This window comes from Alligator mississippiensis, chromosome 5, assembly GCF_030867095.1.
Source record: "Alligator mississippiensis isolate rAllMis1 chromosome 5, rAllMis1, whole genome shotgun sequence".
In the NCBI taxonomy this organism is placed as follows: domain Eukaryota; kingdom Metazoa; phylum Chordata; order Crocodylia; family Alligatoridae; genus Alligator; species Alligator mississippiensis.
Genome location: NC_081828.1, coordinates 41,401,292 through 41,417,954, shown reverse-complemented (window position 1 = coordinate 41,417,954; position 16,663 = coordinate 41,401,292). Strand labels below are relative to the sequence as shown.

Genomic DNA, 16,663 nt, shown 5'->3' with positions numbered 1-16,663 from the left:
GCTCCATAGCACTGGGCACAGCTGTAACATTGGGTTCAGCACTAGTTGAGGTAGCTGAGTGCAGTTTGTTAGTTAGATCCAGATTTCAAACCAGATGCATGTTATCAGGGATAGGAGCCAGGGATTAGCAGTGTTCCTTACATTTGAAATAAATTCTCACACAGTCTTGTTTCTAACCCACAGCCGCTGGACTGGAGCCAAATATTGCACTGTAATTTATAATAAAGTTGGACCAAGCTAAACATACGAGATTGAGTGGACATTCTTTCCAAACCAGAGAATAAAAATGAGAAACAGTGCAATAGCTGAGGTCCAAGATCTGTCAGGCTATAGCAGCAGCAGTTAATTTACTCAGATATACTATACAAACCATTTATTGACATTTACTGACATCACAGCACAAAAACTGGGCAGCCACATTCTCATGAAGCTGCCCAGCCTGGCCTGAAGTGTTAGTTGCCTGTGATCCGGTGACCAAGATTTCTCTCCAGCCTGAGAGAGAGAGATTCTGGGATGTTTCATTATGATTATTTATTTTTTACCAATATAAGATTGCATTTGTGCCTCCTAAAGCCAAGGCTCCTCAACAACTTGTATCAACACAAATACAAAGCAAGAGACCACAGCAGGACAGTCTCATGGCTTTCGAAACTACCCCATCCCCTCTTAATGGCATTAATGAAAGTCTGGTTAAACAAACATGTCCCAAAGCTTGCCAGAGGCTTGCTTTGTTTGGACAATGAACAATATGGGTTCAAGAGGCGTAAGTCACCCCCAAATATGTGCCATTACCAGCTGAAATCTCCAAACCAAGGCAGAGAGATGCCCAAGTGTGGTTTTGTATATGGTAAACAAAGCAAATCAAGACATGATTTTTGAAGGCAAAAGGAGAACAGGCTTTGGAACAGCTTAACTACTTGTATGGTAAATGCTCTGCTCCTTCAGATCAAGATAGGGTCTCATTCAAAGGGATATGGCATAGCACATTATATACTTGCATAAAATGTAATTGTATCAGTTAGGCACTCAAAGAGGGATCTGCCCCATCTCCATCCAGCTGTCTCTCTTGACAATTCTCCCATGAGAATTTCACATGAAGATCATGAGTCAACTCGAATATGAATAAGGTCAGCAGAACATGTCCTGTTGTCTCCAGTGGTCTCTTGGGTAAGCTGCAAGAATAGGGCGGAGGGACTAGTTGTAGGAATGCTGTGTGTGTACATGCACGTGTCTATGCATACACATGCATGTGTGGTTCTGAACTGATCAACTTTTGCTTCCTCCATGCAGGGCAAATTCACGACAGCCAGTGATGTGTGGGCATTTGGCGTGACACTATGGGAGACTTTCACTTTTTGCCGAGAGCAGCCTTATTCTCAGCTGTCAGATGAACAGGTCATCGAGAATACAGGAGAGTTCTTCAGGGATCAAGGGCGGCAGGTAGGCAACAGGGAAGGGGAAAATGTATAGAAGGAAGGGACAGCAATAATAGTTGTTTTATAAGCCTTGGATGAGAGGACCTTGCATATTAAACGTAACCAGGCAGATAGCCCAGTTACGAATAAGTTAAATGCCCCATAAACCTGGCATTTAACCCATGGACCAGTGTTATAAGGACAAAAACCTCTGTGTTTGTGGCAGGATAGGCCCTAGGACAGCTGCAGTGCCCCTAGTAGCCACGATCATCCTGCCCTACTCGAGCTCCTCTGGGTACCCCGTCACAGTCTTACCTGCCACATCTTGATGGAAATGTTCTATTGGGGTGAGAGACTTCCCCAAAGTCCTAGAGTAATCCAGCTGCTGATGGCCTAATTTGAAATTAATCTACTTGTTTGGATCCCAATCTGCTACCAAAACCTATCCCCGAACCCTACTGACACTAGTCAGGCACCACTCATGTCCTAACCCATGCCTTAGGGCAGTATTTGTGGCCTCCATCCAACCCCACAGCCATAGCCATGCCCATGCCTCTACTTGGTCACTGATTTTGTGGGGCCTCTCCAGCACTCTGTATACTCTGCCCTGTGGTGACACGTAGGGGGTGCACGTTCACCCCCTGAGAGTGCCGGTGCACCCCCTGACCGGCCGCGCTCACCGCTTAGGTGATGGGCAGGCAGGAGCACCGGTGCCCCCCCTGCAGACACCAGCCGATCACTGCAGCCACTTCTGGGAGCGGCTGCAATGATCAGCCAGCACTTGCTCCCAGAAGTGGCCACAGCCACTCGCCGAAGGGTGGTCACCCCCCGGTCCTCACAATTGCCCACAGGGGACCTTCCCCCCCAGTTAGCAGGATTGGTTGCAGGGGGGGGCATGTTCCCCTCTCCTGACTAAGGTAGCAGCAGTTGCCCATGACTCTGCCCTTTGAGAACTAGAGTCTGTGTGTCTTTGGGTGTTTATAGACATGCTCGGGTGGGTGGGGTGGGGAGGGGAGGCACTTTAAGTTAGAGTGGCTCCAAGAGCCATTGTTATTGAAGCACCTGGAGCATCTTGTGTATCAGCTTCCCTGCACTTAAAAATGGCAGTGGGGGTGCTTTAACTAAAGCTTGTTCGATGAGCTTTAGTTAAATCACCCCTGCCACCATTTTTAAGCACAGGGATGCTGATACACAAGATGCTGGAGTGTGGTAATTACCACACTCCATCAGACTTGATTAAATTGAGCGTGCTCTGATGCACTGTAATTATAGTGCATCAGAGCAGCCTCACTGCTCATGTATAGGCACCCTTTGTCTGGTCAGCGTTGCTGGCCTCAGCCCCGTTTTTCCTTGCTGAGGCCTTCAGCCCTGGCCCACTGCGTCAGGCTTTGGTTGCCCAGCTTCAGCCACTCTGCACCTCTGCCCTGTGCAGGGCTCAAAACACAGAGCCCCCCTTGGCACTCTACTGCATGGCCTCCAAACCTCCCTTTAGCCACTCTCCAGTCCTCTGATTATAAACAAACCAATATATAAGCAAACTGCTTCCAACTAAAAATCAAACCTCACTCTGGATCACTGTCCCCCAGTTCTTTGTACTCTTCTCTTCTCTTGGCTGTCTCCTTCTAGCATGCCATAGGTGCCTACCAGTCTGTCTCCTGAAGACTCTCTTCCCAGGAGCTCCTCTCACTGCACAGCACAGAGCCAGACTGCTGCTTCAGCTCAGGGACTAAGTTTATATCCCTCTAGGCACCCCCTTCTGGCCCCTCCACCATGCACAGGTGTTTCCTCCTAGCCCAAATAAGCCCCTCTGCTGTTACTTGGCTGTTCAGTCCAATATAGCTCAGCTGTTCTTTCACTCTTGAGGGGCAGAGACCCGTTACACTGTCCCTTATGTGGAAAGTCATTGAATAAGAGGCAGCTGTGGACAGTAGGGCTGTGCAAATTTCCGGGTGCTGGTTCAATTTGGAGGAGATTTGGCCTGATTCAGCGGCCGAATCTCCAAATCCGAGTTGAATCAGGAGACCACTAAGAAGGTCCGAATTGATTCAAAACTCTCTGAATCGATTCAAAAAAGGTTTGGAGAGCTTCAGAGATTTGGGTAGTCCCTGCTGGCTGCCACAGGGACCTGGACCCAGACTCTGTGCTGGTAAGTAGGGAGCAGGGGAGCAGGGGCTGGAGGAGTGGGGAGGGGACCATGGGGGGGTCCCCTGCCTGCTCCCCCACCCCTAACCCCTGCCTACTCTCCCAGCCCCCTCCATGGCTTCCCTGCCCAGCTGCAGCTCCTGGCTCTTTAAAAAAAAAAAAAAAATGCCCCCATTCACCGGCTGCTGCAGTGACCATCAGGGCTTCTGGGGGCTCATGACAGAGCCCCCCCCTCAGAGTGGGGCAGTAGCAGGCATTGGGGATTGCCTCCCCAATAGCTTTTTTTTTTTTAAGAGCCAGGAGCTGGGGCTGGGCGGGGCAGCCATGGGGGTGGGGAAGCTGGGAGAGTGGGCAGGGGATGGGCCCTGTCTGATTTGGAGATTCGGCCGATTCGGCAGTTCCTGAATCTCTGAAACAGATTTGACCAAATCGATTTGGGACAGTGATTTGAATCACTGTCCCCCAAATCGGTCAAATCCAAATGCAAAGCGAATACTAGCCACTTTGCACAGGCCTAGTGGACAGGTCCTGGCAAGGCAAGGGCATAGAAAACCAAACAAACAGGTCCCCAGCTAAAACAGCACAGTCAAATTTGCAGTGTCCTGGAGAAAGACCAAATTCCATGACATCATGGAATCCTGGGACCTTGGTGGAGACAAATGGCAGAATTCATCACTCCTGGTGTTTCAGGATCTCTGCAAAATCCTGGTGGTGAAATTTTGTTACTGGAGCTGATAAAAAATTTTCTTTCTGACGAAACATGTTTTCATCAGACAGTGTAGTTTCATCTCAATCAAAAACATGTATACATGTGTCAGTTTTGAGGCAGTTTTCACCAGAGAAATGTTGAAAATTAAATATTTAGGGTGCAGACAGAAGTTCAGCTCCCAGCTGCAACTCAGATTTCTGCAAAGCATTCTGAGTTGCAATGTTACCCCCAGTACCGTAGTAAGGGGGGTGGCAAGTGGGGTGACCACTCCGGATGCCAAAGAATGGGGAACCAACAGGCACTGTTGGTGCCTGTTGGTGCCTCCCCCCACGGGGGAGGGGGGGCTGAAACCCCCCCCCCAGTCTGAATTCTCTCTACACCTTTCCCCCACTCTTGTTCTGAAAACACTGGGAGCTCTGTAGAGGAGGCTACATTCTGAAACCTCTTCATCTGATACGTCATGCAATGAGGGGTCAGATTTTCACCCAACCTGCCATTTTTGAAGCTCTCTGCAGCCATGCACTTCTGTTTGGTCATAGCTATAAACTGCTTTCTGTGGCCAGATCAGGCGCAGATTGTCACTTCTGTCTGCACCTGACTTCCTGATTTGCTTGCAAGAATGTTGACAATGTTTGTTGTGATGTTTTGTCATTTTGCCTTTTACTTTATGTTAGCATTATTAATTGTGCTATTCTGGTATGTTTTCTAGGCTATATATTTAATATATTATCGTGCATTGTTTTGATATTATCTAAACAAAATTGTGTGGATCTTCCAAATAGAAGTTCTTTAGAATTTCCATTCCAGGGAAAATATTAAAATTTTAACTTTGTTCCAAAGCAGAAAAAATCTAATTCAGAAACAAGACTTAGTTTGAAACTCTGCAGTTTCTCTGAAAAAACATTTTCCAACCAGCTGTATTTGTTGATTGCATCTGGATACATCTTATGCTAAAATTGAGAAGATGAGTCGAATGGGTGTATGTAGGGAGCTTTTCCATATGTCAAAATCAGGACTCTGATGGAAGGAGATATTCAGATATTAGCTTCAAAGTTCCCATGACAGGTCCATAATGAGATTTGCTGTCATTGTGGGGAATGGTAGTATTTCCAATGCAGAAATTTTCATTCAAGGTAACACTTCCCAATGCTGGGCCCCCAACTCCTTTTGGCTGGAGCGAGGACACAAGATGCAGAGTCTAGAGCAGACAGTTTTCTATCACCATTCCTTTCTGTGTTTGAGCACCTTGCTGAGTTCTACCAGAGCAATCAGCTCTGTGAAAAATGAAGCTTTTTACATTGTTCAAACAATTTATTCACTCCTGGTGCTCAGAGGACAGAAATACTTAACTAGGTCTTGAGATAGAAACTTGCTCATGTCCCATTTTGCTAGCACCATATATCACACGATTCTGCAACTAGTCCCTTTCTCTTTTAATACAAAGCCCTTCCACAAGGAGTTGATCAGTTTGCACTGTTGCTGGTCTGTTTAAGCCTGACAGTAACTCCCTTCTTCTGCAATCTCTGCTTTTTGTTTTGAAGACATACCTTCCCCAGCCTGCTCTTTGCCCAGATCCTGTCTATAAGCTAATGCTCAGCTGCTGGAGACGAGACACTAAAGATCGTCCTTCCTTCCAGGAAATCCATCGCCTACTCCAAACATCAACCAGTGAAGAGTGATGCTTTGCTTCCCCCACCCATCCTGGTGGTCCCTGTCTCACCCCCAGAAGACACTCTCCCCCCCACCTCCGCCCCCCCCCCCCACATACACACTCACAAAAACTGAAGCCACTTCACTTGGACTTGCAATAAATCATTGGCAGTTGGGCATGTCCTTGTACATTAAACAGCAGTAAGAGTGGGGAAAAGAAGTAAGAAGAAACCAAGGCTACATCAGATTTAAATCTCTAGCTCATTCACTAAACCAAACTCTGGAATAAGGCTGAGAAAAAGGTTATATATGAACACAATGTTTTCTTGTGTATCAATGGATTTAAGGAAACAAGGTTTGATCTGTCCATTTTGGAAAGGAAAAATGTGAGATATACCTCCCCATGAGGAAGCTTGTGGTACAGAGAGGAAGTGCTGGGAATACACCAGTAGGAAGGAACTTGCTTCAGGAATTCACCTGGGAAAAGGAAGGGATTTGGCACAGGGAATGCAGGTAGGGAATGCAATACTGATGCACACCATGGTGCAGGAGTTGCCAGTAGATCAGAGTGGACTGTGCAGTTATTTAGTGGAAAATGGAATGACTGGGGCTTCAAACAAGCTGAATGAACTGAATATTTGCCCTGGTAGAAATTCTCACTTGGTTTCAGCCAGTTAGGAAGCAGGAAGCCCAGACACGTGCTATTGGGCAGGAAGGTGCATTCTGCTTGGTAGGTGATCATTGCCACTGTGATGGGGGCATTAAATTGCATGCTGTGGTTCTCCTACATCTGCTGCAGAAGCAATAAGGCATGAAAAACAACTGGCCTAGAGGCAGCAGAAGTACCGTCCTGGCACCAATCTATATCTTCTCCAGAGCTACTCAGCCCATCCTCCATCTTCAAGGCTCATAGGATCATAGGAAAGTAGAGCTAGAAGTGGCCTCATGAGTGTTCTGATGATAGGGATATCCTAGAACAACCAGATGAGGTTAGGTCTCCAAAATCAGTGTTATAGGGACATGTTAGAAGGCACATTTTATGTCAAGTGGTAATGTCCCTGAACATCCCCAGTCCACCTTCTTCATCTGTAATGAAAAAAGGAACATAGTTTTGCTCTTGCTAACATGGAGGGTTTTTGTTAGCACCCACTTCTCTCTTCAGCACCCACAGCTAACATCATCATAACGTTCTAAGGCTCAATCTACACTTCTGGTGTAAGCTTGCAGGATTCAGAGCTTGACGTAATTAGGGCAAGTGTGGTATTGGTTGTTGCATCCACAAGAATGGATTATAGTTTGGGCAGGCTGTTATGCACCTGTCCCATTTGCTCCATCAGTTACTAGCTGATGCTCACAGAGGCTGCTTTGCCAGTGGGAGGTTTTGGGGATGTAATTCCTTTGCGGTTTTTAATTGAAAGTAAAAATGGGGAGCTTAGAGTTTACAATACACTTGTATCTGTTCCTACAAGGAAGCCTATTGTTTGCATACCCAGTAGACCTCAGCCCTCACTGTAGTGTTGCTGGGTTATGTAGCATACATGGAGGGCCCTACCTACACTTTGTGAGACATTAGCTGCATGAAAAACCTTGTTTGTCTTTGCATTGATTTGTTAACCCAGCAGCTTTTGGCACATCCACACAAGTGAGCTTTGTAAGTGTAGTTGTACCAGTGCATTGTGGGATTCCCATGATGGCTAGCAAAGTTGAAGTTGAAAAGTTGGCGGTGTAAATTATGCATGACATCATGGAATCAGGGGGCTTGGCTGAATTTATACAACTGTTTTCCCAGCTATACAAGGAAACAAATACTGCAGACTGAATTGGTTCAGCCAGAGCTAAGCTAACCCCCTCAGATGTGATGCCATCGATGCAGCCCGCTAGGAGGACCACTGCTTGGGAAAGCTGTTGTGTGCAGGAATGGGGTCTCACATACTTAATGTGATCTAGCGTAGACGAGGCCTTTTGTGTATGTTGCTGTGAGAGTACAATTTCAGGGGCCACACGGAGAACTTGCAACTGCCTTCCCTCATAAAATTCTTGCTTATAAAATTATAGAAGGGGGAAAATCATACTGCATCCAGAGCAGAATATGTAAGTGTTGTTTTCCTGAAATTCAGAGCTTGGAAAGGCCAAGGCATCTTTATTTCCTGTTAAACCTAGGAGCTGTGGTACAACCATATCTGGTACAACCTTATGCATAGAATCCCACCCACCCACAGAACCAGTCTCGCTGTTCAAACAATACCAGTCTGAAAGTTTAAGGCCAATAGTAAAGTCTTCATTATTTGAATGCCGTTTATAGTTTGCCCATGAAATTGGTTTCTCTTAATAATTAAAAGGAAGTTTCTGAGATCTCTGATCAGCATAGGAATGAGACTAGGCTAAGGAAGGATAAATAACTACCTGTGAGGGACAGGACAGGCTTTTTCTTGCTGAAATGGAGACTTATATTTGTGGGTCCCTATGAGAGCTGATCGGTCTGAATCACTGAAGTAGAACATTCCCCTGAATTACCTCATGTATCTGCATTTTCCTATTAAAGACTGTGCCTTGGGGGCTCCATGTACTGTTCCAAACTGGAACAACTACCATGCATAAAAATCCATGTATAGGTCTAGTTTAAATGTCAAGCAGATTTCTAATATGGCTCAGCATTGAGGTAGCATAGAAAGGTCCTTTCCTTCCCTGGGGAATGGAAAGTATAGTAGGATTTCCCCCATCCCAATTTGAACTGGAGCCCCATTTCACTATTTAAATTGTGCTTATTCCTGTGTTTTACAGTCAACTTTCTACTGCTGTAGCTGGGCCCTTTACTTTAACGAATTCACTCACCAGGAAAGAGCTGCACCAGCTGTTTTCAAGCTTCAGTTATTCACAAGTCACTGAGTGAATTCTCCCAGTGGCCTTATGCTCCACAGATCAAGGGGAAGGAAACTCTGGGTGCATCTACATGAGATGCTTACTGCGCATTAGCCTAATAACACTTGTGCAGTAGTGTGGAGGTTAAAGACCGTCCTAATAGCCTACTTTACAGTGTTATTAGACTACTGCACAGTAGCATCGCAAAATAATTGTGCAGTCGTATTACTGCGCAGTATCTCTAGTTATTGCGCATTCAGTAAATAATTAAGCAAGTACTAAACTAAATCCTCAGTATCTAAGGCACATTAATGAATGTGTAGATGTGCCCACTGAGATCTCTCTCCATCCATGTGAATCTTGGCAGGGAAGGAGAGAGAACAGGTGCCAACGGTAGATGATCAGGCCATGCAGACAATGGAGAGGGCAGCTGCAGGATGAAAGCGACCAGTGAAGATGATGGCCATGGGCATTCATGAAAAAAGTTGAGTGTGAAGACAGCTGGGCAGACTGAAAGAAAGAGGAAGGGGAGGAACAGGAAAGGAAAGATGCATGATGGAGCTGGGAGCTCAGCCTGGCAGAAGGAGCATCAGATGACAGAGGAGGGATCTGTGCCAGAAAGGCAAGGGTTATTTTGGAGGGAAACAAGGGAAAGTGGAAGAGGTAGAAGAAGAGTAGTTTGGACACTAGCTTGGGCCTTGGCAGACCCAGGCTCTACTCCCTCTCCTCCTATAGACTCCTTAGGTGACTTTAGGCAAGTGTCTGAGTGACGCTGTTCTTTCTCCATACAGCTGAATAATAGCATTGTATTGTCAGGCAGGGGGTGGGATGGGATAGGGGATTGAGGGGAATAGGGCAAGGGAGGAAAGCATTTCAGTGCTATATCCCTGGCCAGATGAGCTCCAAGGGCCTTTCCCATTTGTTGTTCCTTCTCACAGATGAATGGGTTGGAAAACAAAAGTCAATATTTGGGTGCTTCAGTGGAGAACTCTCTCTGGTCTCACTGCAGCAGTGAGAGAACCCTGCTCAGCCTCTCTATGGGGGAAGAGCAGGGGGCAGACTCAAGCTAAAAATCATAACAGAGATTGAACCAGAAAGCTTCTGTAGAATGTATGGAAACTGTAGAAACTCACTTGAAAGCTGATTGGCATTAAAGAAGAGCCATATCCTAAAGGCAAATGAGATGGTCCCTATTACCAGTTGTGTCAAAGTGCTGCAGAAATCCCCAAACTAGAGGAACTTGTCAAGCAAAGAGAAGGTTTTTTTGCATGGAAGACAGATGTCCAGGCAAATATTCAAATAAATTAAACAAATTGCATTTAACCTAGAGACAATAGCAGCACAGGCAGCCCGCCTGTTGTGCACAAACCCAGTTTAGAATTACAGTCTCCTTGGTATGCTCCAGTTAAGTGCATGGCCTCAGGACTGAAAAAAGAGGCAATGAACTTACTCAGAGCATGCACTTACTTAAATGCAAGGTGTTATGTCTTCTGGCTCCAGAATGGTGGAAAGATTTGAGTAGCCTAGGAGAGAGCAAGTGCGCCATGCAGCTTAATGGCTGGTAACTTTATTGTCCTGAACAGGAACGAAAACTGCAAGCAAACATGGTGCCTAAGGAGAGAAGAAACAGTGCCATATCTAATGACTAATGCACAATACATCACACAAAGTGAACAGTGCTCATTAACTACAAGAAGATAGTTAATGGGCTACTTCATTCAGACTCATTACTTTGTTTCTTATAGGGCCTTAGCTGTAGTGACAGCCCCTAGTCAACTTCACCAATTGTGTGCTTACACAGAGCAAGTACAATGATGCTGCAAAGCAGACAGTGGAGAAGAGAGTTCTTAGCCCTATAAACTGTTTATGCACATAACTGGTTTGCTGCATTGTAAGTGATAGGAAAAAAATGGGATTCCTGTCGTGTTATTCAGTTAAGTGATTGCTCCACTTATACCATCTGCATATAAGTGGGCTGCACTGTCCATTGGAGGTAAGAAGATAGGAATTGCCAGGGTGGATCAGAGCAGGATACATATAGTCCATGGTGCTGTTTCAGATAGAAATCAATACAAGATGCTTGTGAGGAAGGTCCTAGATGATGTTATGGATTAAGAGGCCTTCAACAATATTCTCTGGCCCCTTAAAGGTAGATTAATGATTCAGCCCAATCTTTCTCAAGAACAAAAGTGTGGTGGGACAGGAAGTATGGGGTGGGGGCAGCTTTCAGGTGAGTGTGAGGCAGCAGTGCATGCTGGGAAAAGGAATCAGGAGATGCCAGAGCTCCTCTTTGCCAGTGGTTGCTGGATGGAGAAGGGAGTACGTGGGGAGAGCAGGGTGTGACAAGTAGGCAAGGTGCTCTTAATGTTTCCTTCTGGTATTCAGTAAGGCCAGACCTGTTGTTGCGCTCCATACTGAGTGATCCAAGGGACTGACTGGGTGTCACTCCAGGGAGGAGCTGAGGAGGTGACTACCAATATCATGGAAGAACCAAGAGTTGGGGTTGTTTTTGGGCAAGCTTTTCATTGGTGCAGGATGGGATGTGAGCCCCAGAAGCAGAGTTTGTGGGGAGCTTTGGGCCAGTGGCTGCCTCCTGTCTAGGGTTACGGTAGCTTCTCTGAAGCAGGATGGGAGGAAATCTCTCCTTCATCTCAAGTGTCGAAAGAAGGCTGCTGAGCCTTCAACAGAGGGCTGCAGTTCTGGGAAGGGAGTGTAGCTGACTGACTGGAGCCAATGGTTTGGACTTTCATTATGCTCTAGAACAGGTCGCTTTTTTCTAGTTTAGCTAAAGGCTAAATTAAATCAGAAGTCAGGGTCAATATACACCTTTACAGACTGATTAAATAAGATATATATATATATTTCTAGAGCACAAGCTTTTGTGAACCCCAGTTTACTTCATCAGATGCTGTGATCTTGAATGAAGTGAACTTGGGTTGACAAAAGCTTGTGCTCTCTATACATATCTTATTTCATGAGTGTATAAAGGTGCATATATACCCTGCCTTCTGACTGACTTCAGACTAACATGGCCAATTACCTCTCTGCTCATGAATTATATCAGCCGACTAGTTGAGAGGGAAAGTGAGGTGTAGCTGGAAGAGGGAACTGGAGCAACAGGTGTATCACCAGGGAGATGATAAGAGGGTGGTGACAGAAGTTAGCTTTGGGGACAGTTTTCATCGCATATCACTTTTGACCCTGCATATCATCGTTATAGGTGTTCTCAGCATTTATATAATATCCTGCTCTTTTCTGATGCCCACAATGTTTGTGGTTTCTCATGGCAGGGAGTTTGACAGATCTAAAGGCAAGATGGACATACCCCATTTCCTCTCTTCACCCTGTTCATTATTTTTTACATATCTGTATCATGCTTCTTACTATGCAGCCTTTTATATCTCTCTCCCTCTCTCTCATTTCATTCATCAGACCGTTTCAGAGACCCCCTGTATTTCTGCGAAATTGGGTGAAAAGGCTGAGCAGGACATTCCAGCCTGAGGAGCTCTGGGTGGTGCTTAGGGACCATCTCATTGCTTGCTGACTCAAGCCACCCTGAGCTGCTTTGTATGCAGGGCACCCTGGCCCAGCCCAGGGTCCAGGCATCCATGTGGAAGCTTTGGGGCGAAGTTATTCAGTGCTCAGAAGGCTAGCTTATTGGTGGGAGGAAAATTAGGGGTGTTGGTTGTAGCTGTGTTGGTCTAAAGACATAGGCAGACAAGGTTCTTTAGGTATGTGATATCTTTTATTAGACCAAGCATGGTGGTACAGATTATTTTATTAGCTGGAAAATTTGTTCTTTGCGAGAAGAATTAGGGAGAACCCAGAATAAAGGGCATGGAAGTGATGCAGCACTGTCCTCTCCTGGCCAGATTGTAGGATTACAGCAGTTTGGAATGCTGACGGGAAGCAAAACCAACCGAGATTAAATTAATCTCTCCCTCACTCATCTCAAAGCTGCCACGTCACTGGCTTAACAACCCCTCATTAATTAAATAGTTGCAAGTCCATGTGTAGAAGAGCCTTGGAGAGTTACTGGACAGACTTGGTTCTTCTGCCATAAAGGGACCAAATGCTGTCAAGGACCGCTCTGGCAGAGATCACGTGGCTGTAACAAGATGAGTCTCTCTTGCTTCTGCAATGTGGTTGCACAGTGTTTTGTATCCGCTTCCCACTTGCTTTCATAGAATCATAGAAAAGTAAAGCTGGAAGGGACCTTCTGGGCACGTCCCCATGAGTGGGAATGTGCATTCCCTGGAGACAAGTAGCAGAGAGAAGGACTGTCCGTGGCCTGCCACTACAAAGATTTGTTAAAATGCACTTGAGAGACTCAAGGAGGGCTTTGCAGGGCTGTGAACAAGTTCACAGGGAAGTGGTGATCCAGGAGGCAGTCACATCCAGAATGGAAGTGCAGGTAGAGTCATGAAGTGTCTTGAAGGCCATGACAAGAAATCTGACCCAAAGCAGATCAAAAACCGAATGCCCACACAGTGACTTGCCTCACAAAAATAGAAGGTATGAATGAAAGGCCACTGAGTTATTTTGGTTGGGGTTAGGAGGGAGACCAGCTTGTAGGCTGTGTTGGAGAAAGAGGGGGAGAGGAGACAGACATACCAGTGGAGGGCCAGAAAAAGATATGATTTGGACTGAGGAGCCCAGAAAGGATTAGTGTTGCATGGACTGCTGCTATAAGAGTCAGGAAGGTCAAAGAAGGCAGTTTCAGTTACTAGAAAGAGAGAGACAATGGGATCTAGATGTGTGATTTTGTTGTCTAGAAAAAAGTGCAGGTGATTTAAATTGTTATAAACAAGACTTGGAATCCAGTGTAAATCCCCTCCCACTCTCAATGTACACCAAGTATGGGGAAACAAATTCCAGTGCACGACAGATGTCATGTCCAGAGCTCTTAACATCCAGTGCCTTAGCCTAATTGCAATCAGTCTGCGTTTTAGTTGAATGTGATTAGGGACAGAATTTACACTAGCTGCCTGATTCCAAGCCCCTTGAGACTGGAGAAAAAGTGTCATTTGGATTCAGATTCTGCAGGTTACACCCAGCCTCTAGGGCATTGCATTAGGTTTCAACCAGATAAGTAAACTTTAGTTTTATGAGCACAAATAACACAAAAGAAAAAACAAGATCCCATCTTAGAGTTTGGTTTCAGGAAGTCAAACACTTTTTGCCCTGTTCTTAAAAAACCTAGCACCTAAATGGAGACTACGTGTTGTGCCCATCCCAGAGAAAAGCTGGCTCGCAGAGCTTATGAACAACGACCATGGAAGACACAAACTTTCAGGGATTGTGACCCAGTGATGTGCCATGAAGAACAAAATTGGAACTTATGCAAGAGCATCCAGGACTGGCTTGGACTGCAGAGCAGAGTTTGGTCACATGCCAACATGCACAGACTTATCTGCATATAGTTGTTCACGTTCACACCTGTAAAATAGTATTGGCAAACAGAAAAATTGGTGTGTCCCCCCTTCCCCCCTCCTGCGTTTCTCTCAGCCACTCCACATAATGGATAAAGCTAAACTAGCGCTTTAGGATCTTGTCTAGCTACTTCTGTCCCCAAATCGACTTCCGGCATCTTTTAAATGCTGGGAAATGGCCTCCTTCTAAATAACTCTTGCAATGAACTAATCAGTGTGGACGTGGCACCACTGCCCTCTACTGCATCAAATTGGAACTGCTTCGATGTGGGTCATAGACGTCACACTGCTGACCGCTAAGCTTCTGCTCTCATTTTCCCTTTTTCCTTCAAATGGGTGAATCTTGAGTTCTGTGGCCACTGAGGTTCAAGAAAGCATAATGGTGGCTGTCACATTCTCAGTAGCCTTGAGCTATGTACAATAACACTATCCTAACATGATGTGAGAGGTTAGAATAAAACCAAGCAGGTCTTCTAGATGTTGGACTGACCTAGTTCAGGCAATGTTCTGATCTCTTTTTACAGCAATCACTAGCAAAGTTTGGCCCCAAATCTGAATTTATTGGCTAAGATTTATTTTCAAAAATGGCTGTTTGCCATTAGGCTCCTAAGTCCATATTTAGGTATCCAAATAAGAGGTCTGATATATTTTTTTCCTTCCAAAAAGCTCAAGGCTTCAGCCAAAGTCTGGTAGAGCACCTAGGTATAGCGAGAGATTTTGGAAAATCACATCTTCTTGGGTGCCCAAATGTGTACTTCAAAATACTAATGTTGAGCCTCCTTTTATCAAAAATACATAGGCCGTGGTGGAATTTCCAGGCTACAGGATTGGGCCTCATCTAGAATGAGCTGTGTTCTCATCCGAAATATCAGTGCCTTTACCAAGACACGGCATTCTGGACTTGGTGGTCGGGCTAGATCTAAACAGTCTGCCCCCTATGCCCTTCCATCCTGCTGCTTTTATTTTCAGTTGGCTATATGTCTTTCACTTCCTGTCCTAAACTGTTATGTAGTATCCATGTGACATCAGCTGCATTCCACCCCAGAAGTCACTGCCTTTCAGTGACTTGTGTGTATATATAGTTTGTAAAGATATCTGTAAAACTCTTCGGGTCCAATGGGATGAAAGATGCTATAGAAATGTGTGATATATTAGGTATTATTAATAACTGTTTAGCTTCTTAGCAAACACAGGTGCAAAATACTCCTTCCTTGGTACATAGAACAAATGTACCTCACTCACAACAGGCTCAGTTCTGCACTGTTACTGGTTTGTGGGGTCATTTGTCCCTGAGGAGAAGGGGCATTAAATACAACTGCTTGAATCTGGCAGCATTTTGCATGGATGTAAATGGGGACGTAAGGTGCAAGGCAGGAGGAATTGGAGATCTTAGAGCTGCAGCATGCATCTTGCTGAGTATGCACCCCAAATCTGAAATACTGAATCATGAGGGACCAACCCTTCCCCCACCAACCTGAACCTGACTTTCAGAGGCGTGGAGTGCCTGTATTTTCTAATGCCTTCTGGCATGGCTGGGCACCCATGCATGTCTCTGCAAGTCAGATCCATAAAGGGCAGCAGGCCAGCTTCTCTTCTCAGAGCAGCATAACTCCACTGACTTCAGTGAAGTTACTCTGATTTTACCCCCTGGGGTGGAGGAGGGAACCTGGCTCAGTATTTCATGGATGGGAGGGATTTGCTCCTTGCAGCTGTGTTGTAAATATCAAGCTTTATAATCTATTATGTCAACCTTGATGCCTCTAAAAATAACGTTGCGTTTTGCCCTCCCCCACTGCAGGAAATATGCCTCTGAAACAACATTGTGAGCTCTTGTTGTGACTAAAGGTCCTCAGGCCCAGGGCAGAGAGCATTCAACTGTGTTTTCCATTGATAATGAATAGTGATCAATTAGTCACAGTGTCTAACTACAATGCTCCTTTCCAAATAGCTCTCAACCACTGCTCTGGGTTTGAAGAAGAGACATAATCCACATGTATAGTTTTCTGTTCTTCCTTATTTATTCTGTGGAAGGCCAACATGAATTGTACTTCTGTAAAATGGTAAATTGTAAATAACAACGATCTTTCAACAGCTCTTGCCAGCGTGGTTTATTTCTGCGCAAACAACAGGAGGTGATGTCCCACATCTCCTGTGTGTCCACTGATGGAGGGAGGTTGCACCACTCTTCAATACCCACCACCAGAACAGCAGAACAGATACTCCAGCGGGAAATAAAAGCCAGGTTATTTGCAGAGAGACCCTGACCCCCATCACTTCATTTTACTCATACTTCTGACTGAGGAAGTCTGGCTCCAGCTTCCTCCAGATCCCATCAGTACAAGTGAGTCTAAAGTGTTGTATATCCTGTCAGCCCCAGAAGGGGAATAGTTCCCCTCCCACACACACACACTCCCCGCCACTGCCAGCAATAGATGCCCTAAGGGGAATCACAGCCT

At 45.6% G+C, this 16,663-nt stretch overlaps 1 protein-coding gene across 2 annotated transcripts in view; it reads left to right on the top strand.

The window, feature by feature from the left end:
* The window catches only part of DDR2 (discoidin domain receptor tyrosine kinase 2), an 86,887-nt gene extending 70,589 nt beyond the window's left edge, over positions 1-16,298 (top strand). For both annotated transcript variants that reach the window (XM_006276163.4, XM_019486556.2), the window contains 2 exons: positions 1,291-1,440; positions 5,808-16,298. In XM_006276163.4, the coding sequence (XP_006276225.1) occupies positions 1,291-1,440; positions 5,808-5,945 (288 nt within the window). In that variant the 3' untranslated portion in view covers positions 5,946-16,298. The remainder of the gene's footprint in view (positions 1-1,290; positions 1,441-5,807) is intronic.
* Positions 16,299-16,663: the final 365 nt, after the last annotated feature.